Source organism: Mytilinidion resinicola, assembly GCF_010093595.1.
Source record: "Mytilinidion resinicola strain CBS 304.34 unplaced genomic scaffold BDZ99scaffold_9, whole genome shotgun sequence".
NCBI classification, from domain to species: Eukaryota; Fungi; Ascomycota; class Dothideomycetes; order Mytilinidiales; family Mytilinidiaceae; genus Mytilinidion; species Mytilinidion resinicola.
Genome location: NW_022985445.1, coordinates 1,590,286 through 1,607,210, shown reverse-complemented (window position 1 = coordinate 1,607,210; position 16,925 = coordinate 1,590,286). Strand labels below are relative to the sequence as shown.

The window sequence follows — 16,925 nt, the reverse complement described above, 5'->3', positions numbered from 1 at the left end:
AACCCCAGATCAGTCCATAAACTCGACATGTACAGAATCTCACCCTTCATCGTGCTACTAGCATGCACAGCAAGCAGAGGCCACTCAGAAGTACTCCAAAACCCGCTACTAGCAGCAAATGACCACCCTTCCCATAAGACATTTTCTGCACCAATCACCGTCAGTCCGCACCTCTCCAGCTATATAAAGCATGGTCATAGATACCCGCACGCTTCTCTGCCACCGCTTATAATGCCTCGCAGTATTTTCAAAAACCCAGGGGGCCGGATCACAATTCCGATCTATGTATAATCCTCCACCACTACTTAAGGCGGCTTCACGAGTTCATCAGTTGTTCAAAAGGCGGGACATCCATCTAAACTAGGATTCTGAAAATACCACGAGCCACCATAAGCGGTGACAGAGAAGCGTGCGGGTATATGTGTCTCGTCACAGAACATAGAGATAACCGACCTCCCACCCAACCCAGAGCCTCGACAACATGCAATACTTCATCACTATGCACATCGGCAACCCCCCACAGCCCCTCCGCGCTCTTATCGACATCTCCTGGTCCAAGGCCTTCGCCTTTTCCACCGAGTGCGCCGACGAGCCCTGTCTAAACCACTCCCGCTACAGCGCCGACGCCTCAAAAACCCACAGCTGCGACGAAACTCGCACGCAGTTCATCTACACCGGCCTCCGCGCAGCCGGCCATCTGAGCAAAGACACCCTCACCATCGCGGGCGTCGAAATCAAGAACCAGTTGTTCCACGAGCTCGACCGCGTGAAAAGCGTGCCGACGACCTTCTGGCGGCGTGAGTTCGATTCGGTCCTCGGCCTGGCGCCGCCGGACGAGGCGTGGTCGTTGCTTGGGAACGGGAGCCCGTTTGCGGGTATGGTGGCGCAGGGGCTTCTTCCGAGGAATGTTGTTTCGATTGGCCTGGGGCGCACGGAGGGGGGCGTTGAGGTTCCGGGGGAGATCACGTTTGGGGGTGTTAATTTGAAGATGTTTGAGGGCGAGGTGGTTGAAGGCCCGCTGTCGAATGTTACGGACGGGGAACCGGGGAGCGATGATCCTTTTGAGGTAGGGCCGCCGCTTCTGAATGGGACGTGGCGTGTGGAAGCGCGTGGCCTGTCATGGGGGGCTGGTAAGGACGAGTCTGTGGATTTGACGGGGTTCACGGCGCGGCTGGATACTGCGGAGCCGTTTATTTGGCTTCCGGAGGCCGCGTTTGTGAAGTTGAGAGAGGTTATACGACCGGAGCAGATTTCTGACTGGCCTAATTCTGTGAACTGCGAGAAGGTGAGCGAGCTTCCGGAGTTGGTGTTTAACCTTGGGGGCCATGAGTTCGTGCTAAGCCCTTTTGATTATACGCTGGAAATGGAGTTTGAAGATCTGGGGGTCAGATGCGTGGTTGGGTGGCAGCCGTGGGTCAAGCAGGATAGGGATGAGAAGGACTTTATTGTGCTGGGTACGCCGTTTTTGAGATGATATTACACAGTTCTAGATTTTGATCAGAGAAGTGTTGGATGTGAGTACGGTTCATCGCTCAGCTTGATCGGATGCTGACTGAGATTTGTAGTGGCACACGCAAAGTATAAGGCGGGTACATGGCTGATAGATGGTATGCTACAGCAACAGGAGCTGTGAGGATGCTTTCGGGTTAGTTCTCAATCTCAAAAAGTTATACCGCATTTCCACACCTATATACACTTCCTGATGTAAGATTGAGTTTTTTATTGAAAATGCTGCAATTCCGCGAATCCCTAAAGCATAGCCTTCCAACCACCATCAGTTGGTTTCGCGAGTCCCAGGTGATCAATGACCTGCCCGAGATGATCAAATCCCCAGAAGGACTCTGTCTCTCCTTTGGAATTCGTCACTAGATAGTATTGTCAGCGTCAACGCTATCTACAACATTAATCATCAAGTGCTAGGAGCGAGTACTACCTATAAACCAGGGCAAACCAAAAGCTCCCTGAGAAAACGACTCCTCCGTCCGCTTTATCAGCGCGTCTTTCACTTCCTTACTCCCGCTCTTCTCGACGGCCTCTTTTGCCGCCGCCTCCCCAATAGCACCGCTTAGAATACGAAGGAGGTTCTCCGGTTTCTCAGGGTGGTCAAACTTGACCCAATAAGACTGGTACAGCGCCGAGATAGCGGTTGGGATGAGCTCGGGATGAGAGACAGATAGCGCCGTCAGAGTGCGTTGGATCTATTTAGTCAGCTCTGGTGTCTCATTTTTCTTGAGTAAGGACAAATGGAGATCTTTGACTTACCAGAATGGTATTGATAGGGAAGCCAGGGGGTGGGTTCTCTGATATTGGGATGTTGAACTGTCGGCACCAGCGGGATCGCTCGAGGTTTATCCATTTATCCTTGTCTAGGAGGGGGTCAGTGCGATCTCTGAGTTCAAGTGATGATTGATCTTGATGGCTTACTCTTCACGTTGATGGGCGCCGTGTTACCGCAAGACTTCATCAACCCGCCAAGGAAGATGGGGATGTAAGTGATTTCGCATTGCCGGAAGACTGGGAAGTTCTGTTCGAACCGTTACCCTGATACCTCCAAGGAGTTTTATAAGAGACAAACTAGCTTTGAGGATGAGAGTTGGAGAGTATGACATATGGAACGCGTAAGAATCTCGATGTAAAAGCAAAGTAAAAAACGACGGGAAGACAACTAATTGTAGGATTTTCGCCGAATAAGCCAATAACGACCCACTCGCATTGTATATATCCCAATCCCTCATTAAGAACATCTATACGGACGATATGCAGCAATTCCAACGAATCACACTCTCCGCTCCTATGACGCAATGAACAGGCATACCACTCACCTGCAGCGCATAAAACCCCAAGTACGCAAACGGGGACACGATATCCACATATAATGTAATCTTCGGCTTCGCCATTCTGCTATCAGTTGAGACAAACACTGTGATTAGGGATGATGAGTCGTACTGTAGCATCGGGGAAGGGGCCTCGGCTCTTTGTTAAGTTTTTTGAGGAGTCGACGAGGTTGACAGCTTACCGAGGGGAATGAACGGAACATTGATAGATCGATCTAGTTTTCACGCGGAGTGGCTTAGGCTATCCTACTAGCAGATTTCAAGCTTGATCGACATTTTGGGGCTAAGCAGGTGGTATCCTAACCACATCGCTCGTCCCAAGAGCTTATTTAGTACAACTACGTTCATTCCTCTATGCATCCAACCACTGCCGGAGCTGGCAGTTAAGCCTTCCCCTTCCCCTTCGATCGCTTCCTTCTCTCCCAGACCTGCACGTAGCTCTCCTTGGTGAATAGAGTCTCAGCTCGCTCTCTCTCAACAAACAAATCCTGCACCTCCCACCACTCCTCCCTGCTGCGGTCTCTTAGCTGCACTCGCCATACCTTACTCTCCTGCTCTCCCTCTACACTATCATCTCGCACGCGCACGGCCTCGTGGGTGATGTTGGCGACGAGATCGTACCAAACGGGTTCGCCAGGTGGGTATAATTTCGGATTGGGTTCAACGTATGGCGACATGTCGAGCGACCGAACGGGGAATGTGACGATGGTTGGATTGCGTTCTGATACGAATTTGTTGCGGCTGAAGCGTTTGATGTGGAAGAGAAGATATGGTGGGAGTGGGTGGAGGAGTCGGTAGCGCACACGGGTATTGAGACGCTCCTGGGCCCGGATACCGTCATACTTACTCAAGATACCCGTTAGAGGCACCTGAGGAATTATGTTTTTGTCCAGAGCGTCCTGGAACAGGGGAGCGGGTGGAAGGTCGAGGGTTAGTACGAGGTAGCGCGAGATTTCGGTTTGGACAGCGGCGTCCTCGAAACGGAGTCGGTCGCCAGCATCGGCGCGGGCAGTGATTTGCTGAGACTCGATCTTGAGACTGCCTTGGAAGACCTTTTGAACGATGCTAGAGTTTGGTTTCGTCTTAGAACCCCCAAGGGCTAGGTGGAGGTTGTTGAGGAACCACGAGAGGAAGTCGACAGGGTCTGATTGTTCAGTGAGGGTGTAACGTTTGGAGGATCGTAGGGCAATCTCTTGGAGGAGCTCATGCGGCGAGACGTGGGATTTGAAGGCTCGCGGATTCCAGATCTTACGGACAAGAATGCTGAAGCGCTGTGCGAGCTGCGGACGCTTGGAAAGGTCTTCGAGCATGAGAAAGTTGCGAAGCGGAACAACGTGCGCCAAGGCGTGGATAACAACATTGAAGTAGTCATTTGCCTTGATGTTGTTCATGCCAACGAAGCCAGGTATGTATCTGCGACCCAGAAGATCCCACGCCTGCTTCTGCTCCTTGTCTAGTATAGACACTTCGGCGGGGGACAGTCGAGGATCAACTACAAACTTGATGTCGTCGAGTGACTTCGATTTGACTTCATATCCTTCGGGAAGAACGTAGATCTTCTTGGTCTCCATGTTGACGTAGATGTGGTGTCCTATTTCCAGCGCGTGGAAATATGCTTGCGATTTCGGTCCTCGACCCTGGTAGTATTTCCCGCAGACTAGACATGCATAGACATTGATGTTTGAGAGTGTGACTGAGCACAGCTTCTCGAAGTCGAAATCTAGCACTCCGCGATCTATGGTGTCTAGATATAGATCTGTGTATCCTTCTTCTGGTGCCTCCTGTCGTATGGGAGCCGTGAGAGCAGCTTCCTCCTCATCACCGTCCATTGCAGCAGTAGGCGTCGCGCCAGCTTCCTCCAGCTCGGCATGCTCTACATCTGCCGCCCCCAGTATGTCTATCTTGTCTCGATCCTGCGGCCGAAGGGGCATCATATAACCGTTGCTGGCTGCGCCGTTGGTAGGCACCAGGTCGTTGGCTTCATCGTCGACGCGAGCCCGTTTTGATGCGGGAGAATCTGCGGCGGTGAAGTCTTCGAGTGAGTCGGCGGCTCGTCTCTTTGCCATCGTGATCAGTGTTTGGAGTTATGACGGTGTTGTAGAGCTTGGTCGCGTTTAAGGTCGACGAAAGTCGGGCGTTGGAGATGGCTTGGCAAACCATGAAATTTCACGTCCAAAGTCGCGTCTCTTTAGGCACGACCATCACAGCTCAACACCAGCGTCAGCTCACCTCTTTTTTCTCTCAGTTCTGCTTGTTAGTACTTCATAATGGTGAGTTTAAAGTATACGCCCGCTCCTGAATTTTGCTGACATATTCTAGTCGTACAACAACCCCACCCAGATATTTGCGGACGATGTCACGGAAGAGAAGGGCGAGAATGCGCGTCTCTCGGCCTTTGTGGGCGCTATTGCAGTTGGAGATCTGGTAAAGAGCACACTGGGCCCCAAGGGCATGGACAAGATATTACAGTCGGCGTAAGTGTTTATCAAACGGTGTGCCAGGGCCCAGCTAATTTATGTATCAGGTCAACTGGCGAGATCATGGTCACAAATGACGGTGCTACTATCCTAAAATCGATCGCTTTGGACAACGCTGCAGCAAAGGTGCTGGTCAACATATCGAAGGTGCAAGATGATGAGGTGGGAGACGGAACGACTTCAGTGACCGTTCTGGCGGCAGAGCTGCTCCGCGAGGCAGAGAAGCTCGTGGACCAGAAGATACACCCGCAGACCATCATCGAAGGTTACAGGATAGCGAGCCAGGCCGCACTGCAAGCTTTGGAGAAGACTGCCGTGGATAACAGCAAGGACAAGGCGGCGTTCCGCAAAGACCTCGAAGCCATAGCACGAACAACCTTGAGCTCTAAAGTTCTCAGCCAGGACCGGACGCAGTTTGCAAAGCTGGCGACGGACGCTGTCCTCAGAATGCAGGGCTCCACAGATCTCACGCACATTCAAATTATCAAGAAAGCAGGTGGAAAGCTCAAGGACTCATATCTCGACGAAGGCTTCATTCTAGACAAGAAGTTCGGTGTCAATCAGCCGAAGAGGATAGAGAACGCCAAGATCCTCGTTGCGAACACCGCTATGGATACAGACAAGATCAAGATATTTGGCGCAAGGGTAAAAGTCGACTCGACGGGCAAGTTGGCGGACCTGGAGAAGGCGGAGCGCGAGAAGATGAAGGCCAAGGTCGACCGAATCAAGGCACATGGCATCAACTGCTTCGTCAACAGGCAGCTAATCTACAACTGGCCAGAACAACTGTTTGCAGATGCTGGGATAAGCTCAATCGAGCATGCGGACTTCGACGGCATTGAGCGTCTGGCGCTGGTGACTGGCGGCGAGATCACTTCATCATTCGACCACCCCGAGAATGTCAAGCTTGGCCACTGCGATCTCATCGAAGAGGTCATCATCGGTGAGGACACGCTGATCAAGTTCTCCGGCGTCGCCGCAGGCAAGGCCTGCACAATCGTGCTCCGCGGCGCAACAGAGCAGCTCCTGGACGAGGCGGAGCGCTCACTCCACGATGCCCTCGCCGTCCTATCTCAAACAGTCAAGGAGCCAAAGACGACGCTAGGAGGTGGCTGCGCAGAGATGGTGATGGCAAAGGCGGTTGCCCAGGCGGCGCAAAATGTAGCAGGCAAAAAGGCGATTGCGGTCGAATCCTTCGCGAAGGCTCTGGCACAGCTGCCAACCATCCTCGCCGACAACGCCGGTTTCGACTCGAGCGACCTGGTGACAAGGCTTCGCAAGGCAATATACGCAGGCATGACGAGCTCGGGGCTGGATCTCTTAACGCCGGGTGGTGGCATCGCAGACATGAGGGAGCTGGGGGTCATTGAGAGCTACAAGCTGAAGCGCGCGGTTGTCTCCTCGGCGTCCGAGGCGGCAGAGGTAAGCATTGATAGGACAGCCATATTTGTAGAGCACTCGCTAACTGCTCACAGCTCCTACTTCGGGTTGACAACATCATCCGCAGTGCGCCCAGGCGGAGAGATCGCATGTAGTGTCTGAGCCGTGATGCGAGGAGGAACGCAAGGACGTGGATCAGCTACATAGAGCCTTGAATGTCTCAAGACAGCGATGTCAATGCTAGTAAATGAATACCGTGTCCAAACTGCGTGCGATACATGCCACTTCAATAATGCAGAGGCAAGTGACGAGGCAGTGAAGGGTGGCGATCCCAGAGGTGAATGGAGCTCGGATCCCGCGCCGCATACGGCCTATCAGAATAGCGTAGGTTGTGTTTCACGTTGGACGACCTATTGCCGGATCAGTGCAGGCGGCAGAGGGGTTTTGCGGATGCTCGCTGTCGTACTCGTGTGCTGCTGCGGGCGCGCGTCGCACGTGAGTTCATCCTCTGCTGTAAGGGCAACCACAGCGAGGCCCCTATCGAGGGAGCAAGCCCGCCTTTGACAGCAGCAATCGTCAATAAGAAAGACGACCTCGAGCCACGGTTCCCGCGTTTCAACACCCCACAACGACGCCGCGCCATCAGCCTTGCGGCGAGCCCCAGCGTCTATTCTAAAAGAAGGCTGGTCCGCAGTGACCCTGATCGTTCCGCGGCCCGTCTTGGCCTCGCTCGCTCCCGGTGTTGGGTGCTGACCCACTCACAGTCTCAGGCGCCCTGCCACACGCGAAGGGGCACGCCGTCTGCATTTCAGCTGCTCCCCCACCGCATTTCGTCCTGGCATCTGACATCTCACCCATATCTCCTCCACCGTAGCCCTCCTCCCTTCGCTCGCCCGCCGCCTACTCTTGTTCAGCTGCTAATGCTGAATCTCGCTCCTCATTCCAGCCTGTCGCTGGCTTCGACGCTCGCATTGTAGACTCTCCTCAACATGCCGCGTCGCCGGCCTCCCGGCGATGGCCTCGGCCTCAAGCCTGCCCTCCTCCACATCCTCCTCCTCCTCCCATGGATCACGACGGCCGCTCAGCAGCAGCAACCGCCGCACCGCCAGTATCGACGCTCTCCTCGCGAGGATGCCCTCGCCGATACTGTCACACCACCCAGCCACTCTCTACTGGACGACCACCAACTCCCCGTTTCGCGGAAGCGGACCCGAGCCGACGTCTTAGTACCCCAGATTGAGCGCGCCATTGCAACCTTGTCATCGGCTCCAGCGTCTTCCAATGCCGCTGTTCGAGCACCGCCTGCTGGATCTGCTGCCCCCCCCTCGGGCGGTCTTACGCGACATAGTGCGCGGTCTTTGCAGGATTGGGAAGTCGAGGATTTTGTCCTATTGGCGACCGTTGATGGACACATACACGCTAGAGACAGAAATACAGGCAAAGAAATATGGCACCTGGACGCTGGACGGCCCATGGTGGAAACCATCTACCACCAGAAGAACGACTCGGCCGACGAAAATGGCCAGGACATCCCGTTTATGTGGGTTGTCGAGCCCTCCGAGAACGGAAGGCTCTACTACTTAGAGCCAGGTCCACAGCCAGCCCTGAAGAACCTACACCTCACAATCCGGGAGCTCGAAGGTTCTTCGCCGTACTACAGTGATAATCCACCCGTCGTTTACAACGCGGAAAAGAAGACTATCATGTACCAATTAGATGCTCGCACTGGAAAAGTGCTAAAGTCATTTGGACTGGGCGGATCCGCCGACGTCAACGCTGAGAGTTGCGCGCCTCAAGTTACAGGCTTCGCTGACTCCCATTTGCGAGAGTGCAAGGGCAATCTCAATATAGGACGGACAGAATATACCATCCGCATCCAGAATATGGCAACCACCGAACCCATCTGTACCATCAAATACTTTGAATGGACGCCGAACAATCGAGATCGTGACCTCCACGGCCAGTATTCGACAACAATGGATAACAAGTACATATACAGTAGATTTGATGGAGAGATATACGCTCTCGATCATTCCTCTAGGCGGCAGATTGACGATGAGAAACATGTCTACAGGAAAAAGCTCGCATCGCCTGTAGTACGCGTCTTCGATGTAGCCCGGCCGTTCGAGAACTACGATGACGACCCACCACTAATATTATTACCGCAGCCTATTGGTCCTGGAAGTATCGATGATGCTGGTCAGAATGTGTGGCTGAACTGCACTGAAAGTGGCAGCTGGTATGCTATGTCCGAGGATAGATATCCTGCTGTTACAGACGGTGCCGCCAAAGCACTGTGCTACACTCCTCAGTGGAACCGATATGAGACATGGGGAGGAGTTTATGTCCTCCCTGAGAAAAAGGGTCTTGTTGGGGTTCATTCGCTTGAATTTGCTGGTCCGGGACGAGGAGATGTGCCCACCATATCCGCTCCTCTTCAAGAACTTAAACCCATAATCGATGAGCCTATTTCGCCAGAAGTGCCTCGAGAAGAGCTGCGGAACGCGATCGAGGAGAGGAAAAAGACCGCGCTCTGGCCATGGCTCATCACCATTGTGGCCCTGCTTCTTGGTCTAGGCTCATACGGCTTCGCAAAACCGGGCACTTTGGATGTGTTCAAGAAGTCTATTGCTAATACTGAGAAACCTCTTCTTGTCCCTTCTTCAATAGACGCAGAAGCGGTCCCCGTTCCAGAGGCACATGCAGCAGACCCCGATGAGCGACGTGTCAGATTTGCGATACCAGGAGAAGAGCCAGATTTAGAGCCCCTATCGAGGACAACGACAATAGAATCTTCGCCACCAATCGAGGGAGAAGGCATGACTCCAGAACTTCCAAGTCAGCGAGACATCAATGATAATGGAACCGACGTCACTGGCGAGACTACGAGTGCCCCGGACACAGCCAAGCCAAAGAAGAAGGCCCACAGAGGCTCTAGAGGAGGAAAGAAAAAGAAGAAGGGCCCCAAGGAAGATGATGAAATTGGACGCATTGTAGAAGCCGCGAAACAATTGGATCAAGACCAACCGTTGCATCCCGATGAGATAACTATTGAGGGTGGTAACGTCCAGGATATCTCGAACATCAAGAAGTGTGTTATACAAACTCAAGTTCAGATGGCAATACTAACAAACATCTAGGATTGGCAAATTGACGATTGATTTCGACAAGGTCCTTGGCAATGGTAGTGGAGGAACTTTTGTATTTAACGGCAAGTGGAATGTAAGAAGTCCCTTTCATATTTATCACGCATTTATTGACCTTGCCTAAGGAACGCGATGTTGCGGTCAAACGCATGCTTCCTCAGTACTTTGGTCTTGCCGAGCAGGAAGTCAAACTTCTGCAAGAGAGCGACCTTCATCCTAATGTCATTCGCTACTTTGACGACGAAAAGGACGAACACTTCCTGTACATCGCGGTAGAGCTGTGTCAAGCTAGCCTGTGGGAGCTGTACAGAGACGGCAGACCCGGCGACGATCGGACTCCAGAACAGATCGCTCTCTTTAACGAGATCAACTCCGACGCTCCCAGAGCCCTGTATCAGTTGGCGCTCGGCCTAAATCATCTACACAGCTTGAGAATCATACATCGAGACGTCAAACCGCAGAATATTCTGATCGCCTATCCTCAAAGAAACCAGAAATCGGGTCCTCGCTTGGTCATTTCAGACTTCGGCCTTTGTAAGACTCTTCCAGATAACGTCAGTACTCTCGTCGGAACAACCGGCAATGCCGGTACAATTGGCTGGAAAGCCCCGGAGTTGATCCTGCAGCCCAAAGAGCTTGAAGCCCGCCAAAACTCTAACAACGGCCATTCGAGGGATTCGTCTAGCTCCACCGATCCTGTCTCACAAGGAGTGAAACGTGCTGTCGACATCTTCTCCTTGGGCTGCGTTTTCTTCTACGTCCTTAGCCAAGGCTCGCACCCCTTCGATGATGACGAAGGCTGGATGCAGATCCGCGAGCTCAACATCAAGAAGAACAAAGCCAATTTCACTCGCTTGGAAAACCTAGGGCACGAGTCGGAGGAAGCTATTCGATTGATCGAATGGATGCTAGAGAACAAGCCCGAAGACCGCCCGACCGCGCTCCAAGTCATGCAGCACCCGTTCTTCTGGTCTGCGGAGAAGCGACTCAACTTCCTGTGCGATTGCTCAGATCATTGGGAGCGTGAGCCCCGTGATCCGCCGTCTGCTCAGCTTCTGACCCTCGAGGCCTTCATCCCTGAAGTACTCGACAAGAAGCGCGATTTCCTAGGCAAGCTTGATCGGGCTTTCATTGCTAGTTTAGGCAAGCAGAGGAAGTACACAGGCGACCGCATGCTAGACTTGCTGAGAGCGTTGAGGAATAAGAAGAACCATTATGAGGACATGGATGAGACCGTGAAAGCGAAGGTCGGGCCGCTTCCGGCTGGGTATCTAGAATACTGGACCAGCAAGTTTCCGAAGCTACTAATGGCGTGCCATTACGCGGTGACGCAATGTGGGTTGCAGAACGAGCCGAGGTTCAGACCTTATTTTGAAGGGAGTGTTGGATTGTAGTGTCGTGTACGACGGAGGAGCATTATTCTTGTTGCGTTTCGTATCTATCGTCTTGGATATAGTGTCAGGCGTGGATTATCTATTCTCGTATTTGGTTGTCTTAGACATAGGCTCGGAATATCAATTCTCATACTCGAACCTACTTGTCACGATGGTCCCCCTCGTGACAGAGCTCATTCGGAGCACTTCGTAACAACTACCCGAGCAGTCGAAAACGGTCTCTGCTAGTACAATATTTCTTACCGACTAGCTTACTCCACTCTCCGCGCTGTCTGTCTCTCTGTAAGCACTTGTGGCAAAGGGGCGTGATCTCGGAAGGCAGCATCAGGGAGATCACGAGATAAGCGTGGAAGTCGATCGCCGGGGCGAACCATATATCATCAATAATACAAATACGGAACAAAGAATACCGCTTGTTACTCCAATTGTTAGTGACGTAGTGGTGGAATGCTATTCTTAGGACTTGGTCGCCCGGTCGTTTTCGGGGCTGCCAGAATTCTACGAGCCACCTCTCGTGTTGCGCTCCTCAACCTTCTCATTCACAGTCCTAATCATCGACCAAACCCCCAGCACGTCCACTACAATACCTAGAGACATTCTCCATTCAAGCTGAACAGAGCCTCCAGAAATAGCATGTCAAGGCTCGGCAAAATCATACCGCAAAGCTGAGCCCGTTCAACTTAAACCGGAGTTCCGCGTCCTACTACCACTTCGTACGTAACTAGGGCTGACAGTGAGAACTTTCCGAGGTTGCCCTCGCGTCCTCATTCCATTCAGCAGCCTAGACGGGAAATTCTCGTTCAATGGAGTGGCGCAGGGTCCTCAGGTGGTGTCTCTCCGTAAGCCGGGACGAAGAGCAGCTCGTGAGGCTGTGCAAATACCACCCATCATCTTCTCCCGAGCGCCTCCACCACTAACCCGCTCCACGATCTTCTCTTCGTATCCACAGAGCCGGAAATTGTGGCTAATCATCTGACTGCAACCTCAGACCATCCAATCGCGCTCTATGCTGAGACCTCGTCCTAAGTGACTGACCATCACACATTGGCACCGTAGCAGTAATCACGGCGGTGACGACTCGGTCCGCCAGCTTCCTACCATCCAGCTATGTCTCATACTAGAGGATACGAGGCAAAGGTAATTTTAGAATCTGTAGTTAAGTTTTCATGTCTCGAGTATAAAGACGACTCTGAGTTCGTCGTTTAGTATCATCATCTACATCAAGCATCACAACATCTCAACGTCTTCAGTATCTCAATCTACTTCAAAGTCTCTCGCTACACTTCATTACCAATTCTTCCTACTATCACAAAAGCAAACACACTTCTATCAAAATGCAGTACCTCACCATCGCCTCTGCTATCCTTGGCTCCGCTCTTCTGGCCTCTGCCGCCCCTACTCCTGCAGACCTCAACGCTCGCGCCTGCAGCGTTGCCTACCCCCAGTCCATCGGCTTCCCGATCAACTACAGTATCAGCCAAGACGCTGGCGCAGCCAACAAGCGAGACGACGCCATCACCTTCGACAACATCCCCGCAGGCTCTTACGGCTGCCAGCTTGAGGTCAACTTCCCAGCTGGCTACCCTATCACCAGTTCTGGCAACAGTCAAGTCTATTTCTGGTCTGGCACCGGCGCCTCCAAGGAGCAAGTCGGTACCGTCAACTTCGCCAGCAGCCCCGTGGCCGCTACCAAGTTTGTGATCAACAGCTTCACTTGCGCCCCGACCATGTCTTACACCATGTCCATCGGCAGCGAGACTGATGCTGGCTCCGTTGCTTTTGCCGACACCAAGGATGCCGGCATTACTATGACCTACAACTGCTAGATTTTCGCAGAGTAATTTGCTTTGCATTGGGTGGAGCGTAAATGGGAGTGTTCGACACCTGAAAGTGTAATGGAACGTGTAATACCATGATAGTTTGCTGCATTTCTGCGATGGGTCGGCTTGGGTTTCCTGTAATTCTATCACTCCTTTTCTATAACTACGGGACGCCGTATATATATCTATCATCATTAGAACCTACTTCGCTGCATGCTGTATGTTCTTGATAATGAGTGAGAGCAAAAGGTATTTTCCACTGCTCATGCATTCGCTTGATCATCAAACGATGGTTACGGATATGACATCTTTAATCACCGAAAGGCATAGTCGCCTCGCGTATACTGAGAAAAGCAAGCTGTGAGGTAGCGATTCACGAGACACTCTGTGAAAGCTCCACATGCAAGCTTCAATGCACGCTACACCATAACCATCACTTCCACTTACAGCGCCCGCGTAGGGCAAAAACCAAAGAGCTCCCTAAAAGTCCTCTTGAATTTACCGCCACCGCCACTACTGTTGCTTCTTGTCACCCTAAAAATGTGTAGTCCTGAGCAAAAGAGATGCAAAAACTGAGGTCGTGCCCGGAGTCGAACCGGGGTCGCTGGAAGATTGGAGCCCGAAGGCTTTTATCAGAATCCAGAGTGATAACCACTACACTACACAACCATGTGTTTTTGATGGCGTTATGAAATATTCCATACATATCCTAGGTTGTGAGAAGCGGGGTCAGCCAACGCTGTTTTGTGTGGAAGAAAAGCCGCAAGTGGGGAGACCAGCCGAGTGTCTATTGTCAGGGGGCGGCCTGACTGGTTGGAGGGGGTCCCCACATCAACACTTCACGATTTCTTCTCGAAAAAGCGCATGGACGACGGGTTAGGCTCATGAGATTGGAGATCAGGTAACGAATTGTCTGGTTCACGTGGAGGCCGAGTTCTATTGAAAGGCTACCATTAAGCTTGCTGTCACCGTCGCTGTTACCGGCTCAAGGATCCATGTCTATCATTGTATACGAGATTTCAATGTAACCAGCTTCAGAGTACAAACGGACACTCTTGCAAAACGGAAAACTCTTCCGTATCCAAGCATGTCTTTCTAGCGGTCTTGTGTTTGAAAGACGAGAAGTTGAAACTTGGTCCTAGATCACGTGATGAGGAACGTACGCCAAGCCCTTTCCAAATTTCTGGTGACCGCAGAGGCAACCTCCATCCTCACTTAACCACACTCCACACCCAAACCCAGGACCCCTCTCACCTCCAACACCACCGCCTCATACTTTCTCTCACGGGGCTAAACCTCCAGCATGGCCGACAAAAAACCGGCTATGAAGTTCTCGCTCTCGTTAGGCGCAAAGAAGCAGACGGCCGCCCCAACAACCCTCAAGAGACCTGCCGTAGCTCTACAAGGCTTTGAAGACGAGGTAATAGCTGCACCCACGGCACAAGCAGTATCAGCTTTCGACGCAGCCGCTGGAGGTGCAATCGATACCTCAGCACCAATAGTCACAACCGGGCCAGTAGTCATCGCACCACAAGCAAATCGAGACTGGCGTGCCGAATCCCGCAAGAAGCAGCGCGGTCGTCTACCCGACGGGGCTGGACAGGGATACAGTGCTGATGTTACCGATCAAGACATCGGCGCATCTAAGATCGCGTTTGGGTTGACCGTGGTGAAGGCGGAACAAGGGGATGTTGCTTCGGAGCAGACTACGGAGTTTATAAAGGCAGAACCGGTGTCGGATGCCCCAGAGCCCGAGAAGCCAACGGAAGACCAACTAGCCTTGCAAGCTCTGCTCGGTCAGCGCCCGGAATCGAACTTGGTTATCTCTATGGACGAAGAGACAGCATTCAAAAACGACTTTTCGAATGCTCCGCCAGCTCCGTCGCTCGAAGACTATGCTAAGGTGGCTATCGAGGACTTCGGCGCTGCTTACCTTCGTGGCTTTGGCTGGAAAAGCGACGACTCAGCCCAGCAGAAAACCAAGCCAGAGAAACGCCCGGCCCGCCGTTCAGCTCTCCTAGGAATAGGTGCGAAAGAGGAGGCTGCCGCGGGAATTGAGCTGGGCGAGTGGGGCAAAGGAGCAAAAGGGAAGCGGAAGGTGGATCAGCCGTACAATCCGGTGCTATTACGCGACAAGGTGACAGGCGAGACATTGACGGAGGAGGAGCTGAAGAAGCGACAAGAACAGCAGAAGCTGGTGGAGCTTGAGCCAATCCCAGAGCGGAAAAAACGATCTCCGGCCCGAGAACTCGAATACCGAACAGAGAAGTCTTCCCGACGACACAAATACGAGGATGAGGATGAACGAAGCGGAAGCCATAGGCGAAGGGATGATCGGGAGAGGGACCGGGATCGGGATAGGGAGAAGCGCAGAGACCGAGACTACGACAGCAAGCATCGTTCGTCTCGGAGGGATAGAAGCACTTCCACAGACCGCAAGAGGAAACGACGAGACTATGATGAGCGTGATAGCGACAGCAGTAAACGTCGTCATAAAGAGGATCGCTACAAGGAAGACCGCTACAAAGACGATCGTCATCGAGAAGACCGCTACGACCGTGGATCATCCAAGCGTGACGATCGAGACCGCGAAAGACACAGCGATTCTGGAAGGCGGCGAAAGCAGGAAGTCTATTGAGCGAAGGATCTCTTACATACTCAACCGCATATACGGCTGCAAATTCAGGCGGCTAGCTCGAGCGGGTGGCTTGAAATGGTATCATTTTCTAGCACCGAAACAGGACTTGACGGAACCGAGTGATGTATGCGTATTCACTCTTCCAGAGTAATGATCAAGTTTGCTAACTGTGTCTATAATAGCTTCTCGAAGATCATCTGCAGATACGAGTTCCAATGCTACTAACCTTGATAAAACATCAGAACTGAATACGCCATATCGGCACGGCTTCTCCGCCCGCCCCCATAAACAACACGTGGTTCGAACAAAGTTAGACTGATTCTAAATGCCCAGCCGAGGGCTCCAAGCATGACTATGTTGGCAGAATAACCAATGGTACGCCACACTTTTCCAATCAAGTGACTAGCTAGAGGCTTAGAACGCTCAATGTACTCTGACAAGGCTACTAACTCACGCTACTAATCTTGCTATGCCTTATACCAAATTTCTATTAGCATAGCAGTCTCCCTCGGCACCATACCTTCATACACCACGAAATTCTCAGCTCCCTCGGATACTATAGTCCTAAGTAGTAAGAGCGAAACAGCGTCAAATTACTCCAGCTCTGGGTAGCTTTCATACAATCTTTCTCTTCTATCCTTTTGAGCAGAGCGCGATATAGGCTCTATTCTTCATCCGCACACCTCAAGCCTGCAAATCGGGCAATTGGTTCCCCTTTCACTTTTATATCGAAAATAGTACGCCCAAAGGTGCTCCAAGGTAATGTGTAGTACAGCAAAAATGGAATAATTGCTCTCTGAAACTGCGCCTCTCTGAAAGAGTTCTGCCCTTGACTTCGAACCGTGGATCAAGTAATGAGAAATGAAGCATTCACGCACCCGACAAGCCTTTCCTTAACGTACGCCCTCTCCGATATCTACTCATAGCCAACAACGCCGACGGGAATATTGCCGACTACAAGGGAGCTGTCGACCCACGAGGGTAGGTACTACCCACTACAAGGATGTCGCCAACTGCGACAGCCAATAAGTTCGCACCGTATCGCATCATTATCGCGCCGTCGTGTGTCATCGCACCGTCTTATGTCGCTACGCCCCAACGCTTTCTAATATATAACCACAGTCCCTCTACCATTTTCTTAAATACATCCACATTACTTTCGCATCCTTCAATCTTTACTAAAGCAACGCCGCTCTTCTGCAACTCAGCTCCCAAAAAAAAGCCACGCAAGCTATC

General features: G+C 52.1%; 7 protein-coding genes and 1 non-coding gene across 8 annotated transcripts; 5 read left to right on the top strand and 3 right to left on the bottom strand.

Moving 5' to 3' along the window:
* Nucleotides 1-481: 481 nt before the first annotated feature.
* Nucleotides 482-1,735, top strand: BDZ99DRAFT_571010 (acid protease; the record flags this gene model as incomplete). The annotated part of the gene is made up of 2 exons (XM_033728053.1): nucleotides 482-1,454; nucleotides 1,566-1,735. The coding sequence occupies 2 exons, from the start codon at nucleotides 482-484 to the stop codon at nucleotides 1,631-1,633; spliced, it is 1,041 nt and encodes a 346-aa protein (XP_033577398.1). The 3' UTR covers nucleotides 1,634-1,735.
* BDZ99DRAFT_463008 (HCCA isomerase/glutathione S-transferase kappa) lies at nucleotides 1,682-2,944 on the bottom strand. Its single transcript, XM_033719982.1, has 5 exons — nucleotides 2,823-2,944; nucleotides 2,425-2,524; nucleotides 2,263-2,366; nucleotides 1,934-2,198; nucleotides 1,682-1,865 (listed from the first exon to the last, which is right to left on the bottom strand). Exons 1-5 carry the CDS (start codon nucleotides 2,895-2,897, stop codon nucleotides 1,750-1,752), a joined length of 660 nt encoding a protein of 219 aa, XP_033577397.1. The 5' UTR covers nucleotides 2,898-2,944; the 3' UTR covers nucleotides 1,682-1,749.
* A 98-nt stretch (nucleotides 2,945-3,042) lies between these two features.
* On the bottom strand, nucleotides 3,043-4,921 carry BDZ99DRAFT_463007 (cysteine proteinase). Its single transcript, XM_033719981.1, has one exon. It carries the CDS (start codon nucleotides 4,898-4,900, stop codon nucleotides 3,218-3,220), a length of 1,683 nt encoding a protein of 560 aa, XP_033577396.1. The 5' UTR covers nucleotides 4,901-4,921; the 3' UTR covers nucleotides 3,043-3,217.
* A 112-nt stretch (nucleotides 4,922-5,033) lies between these two features.
* On the top strand, nucleotides 5,034-6,964 carry BDZ99DRAFT_443198 (uncharacterized protein). The gene is made up of 4 exons (XM_033717837.1): nucleotides 5,034-5,104; nucleotides 5,154-5,308; nucleotides 5,359-6,733; nucleotides 6,787-6,964. The coding sequence occupies exons 1-4, from the start codon at nucleotides 5,102-5,104 to the stop codon at nucleotides 6,844-6,846; spliced, it is 1,593 nt and encodes a 530-aa protein (XP_033577395.1). The 5' UTR covers nucleotides 5,034-5,101; the 3' UTR covers nucleotides 6,847-6,964.
* A 573-nt stretch (nucleotides 6,965-7,537) lies between these two features.
* BDZ99DRAFT_463005 (kinase-like protein) lies at nucleotides 7,538-11,612 on the top strand. Its single transcript, XM_033719980.1, has 3 exons — nucleotides 7,538-9,782; nucleotides 9,832-9,913; nucleotides 9,963-11,612. Exons 1-3 carry the CDS (start codon nucleotides 7,681-7,683, stop codon nucleotides 11,229-11,231), a joined length of 3,453 nt encoding a protein of 1,150 aa, XP_033577394.1. The 5' UTR covers nucleotides 7,538-7,680; the 3' UTR covers nucleotides 11,232-11,612.
* A 953-nt stretch (nucleotides 11,613-12,565) lies between these two features.
* Nucleotides 12,566-13,057, top strand: BDZ99DRAFT_520499 (uncharacterized protein; the record flags this gene model as incomplete). The annotated part of the gene is made up of 1 exon (XM_033725533.1): nucleotides 12,566-13,057. The coding sequence occupies one exon, from the start codon at nucleotides 12,566-12,568 to the stop codon at nucleotides 13,055-13,057; it is 492 nt and encodes a 163-aa protein (XP_033577393.1).
* A 569-nt stretch (nucleotides 13,058-13,626) lies between these two features.
* On the bottom strand, nucleotides 13,627-13,720 carry BDZ99DRAFT_t49. Its single transcript has one exon. It is a non-coding gene; the product is annotated as a tRNA-Gln (tRNA).
* Nucleotides 13,721-14,275: 555 nt separating this feature from the next.
* On the top strand, nucleotides 14,276-16,050 carry BDZ99DRAFT_311698 (uncharacterized protein). Its single transcript, XM_033714269.1, has 2 exons — nucleotides 14,276-15,813; nucleotides 15,872-16,050. The coding sequence occupies exon 1, from the start codon at nucleotides 14,355-14,357 to the stop codon at nucleotides 15,687-15,689; it is 1,335 nt and encodes a 444-aa protein (XP_033577392.1). The 5' UTR covers nucleotides 14,276-14,354; the 3' UTR covers nucleotides 15,690-15,813; nucleotides 15,872-16,050.
* Nucleotides 16,051-16,925: the final 875 nt, after the last annotated feature.

Excerpts from the sequence above, each read along its gene's own strand:
- BDZ99DRAFT_463008 (XM_033719982.1), bottom strand. The coding sequence starts at position 2,897 with ATGGCGAAGCCGAAGATTACATTATATGTGGATATCGTGTCCCCGTTT. Across the intron at positions 2,367-2,424 it reads GGCGCCCATCAACGTGAAGA|ACAAGGATAAATGGATAAAC; the intron begins GTAAGCCATCAA and ends ACCCCCTCCTAG. Across the intron at positions 1,866-1,933 it reads TGGTTTGCCCTGGTTTATAG|TGACGAATTCCAAAGGAGAG; the intron begins GTAGTACTCGCT and ends AATACTATCTAG.
- BDZ99DRAFT_463007 (XM_033719981.1), bottom strand. The coding sequence starts at position 4,900 with ATGGCAAAGAGACGAGCCGCCGACTCACTCGAAGACTTCACCGCCGCA.
- BDZ99DRAFT_443198 (XM_033717837.1), top strand. Across the intron at positions 5,309-5,358 it reads GACAAGATATTACAGTCGGC|GTCAACTGGCGAGATCATGG; the intron begins GTAAGTGTTTAT and ends TTTATGTATCAG. Across the intron at positions 6,734-6,786 it reads CGGCGTCCGAGGCGGCAGAG|CTCCTACTTCGGGTTGACAA; the intron begins GTAAGCATTGAT and ends AACTGCTCACAG.
- BDZ99DRAFT_463005 (XM_033719980.1), top strand. The coding sequence starts at position 7,681 with ATGCCGCGTCGCCGGCCTCCCGGCGATGGCCTCGGCCTCAAGCCTGCC. Across the intron at positions 9,783-9,831 it reads GATATCTCGAACATCAAGAA|GATTGGCAAATTGACGATTG; the intron begins GTGTGTTATACA and ends ACAAACATCTAG. Across the intron at positions 9,914-9,962 it reads TATTTAACGGCAAGTGGAAT|GAACGCGATGTTGCGGTCAA; the intron begins GTAAGAAGTCCC and ends ACCTTGCCTAAG.
- BDZ99DRAFT_311698 (XM_033714269.1), top strand. The coding sequence starts at position 14,355 with ATGGCCGACAAAAAACCGGCTATGAAGTTCTCGCTCTCGTTAGGCGCA.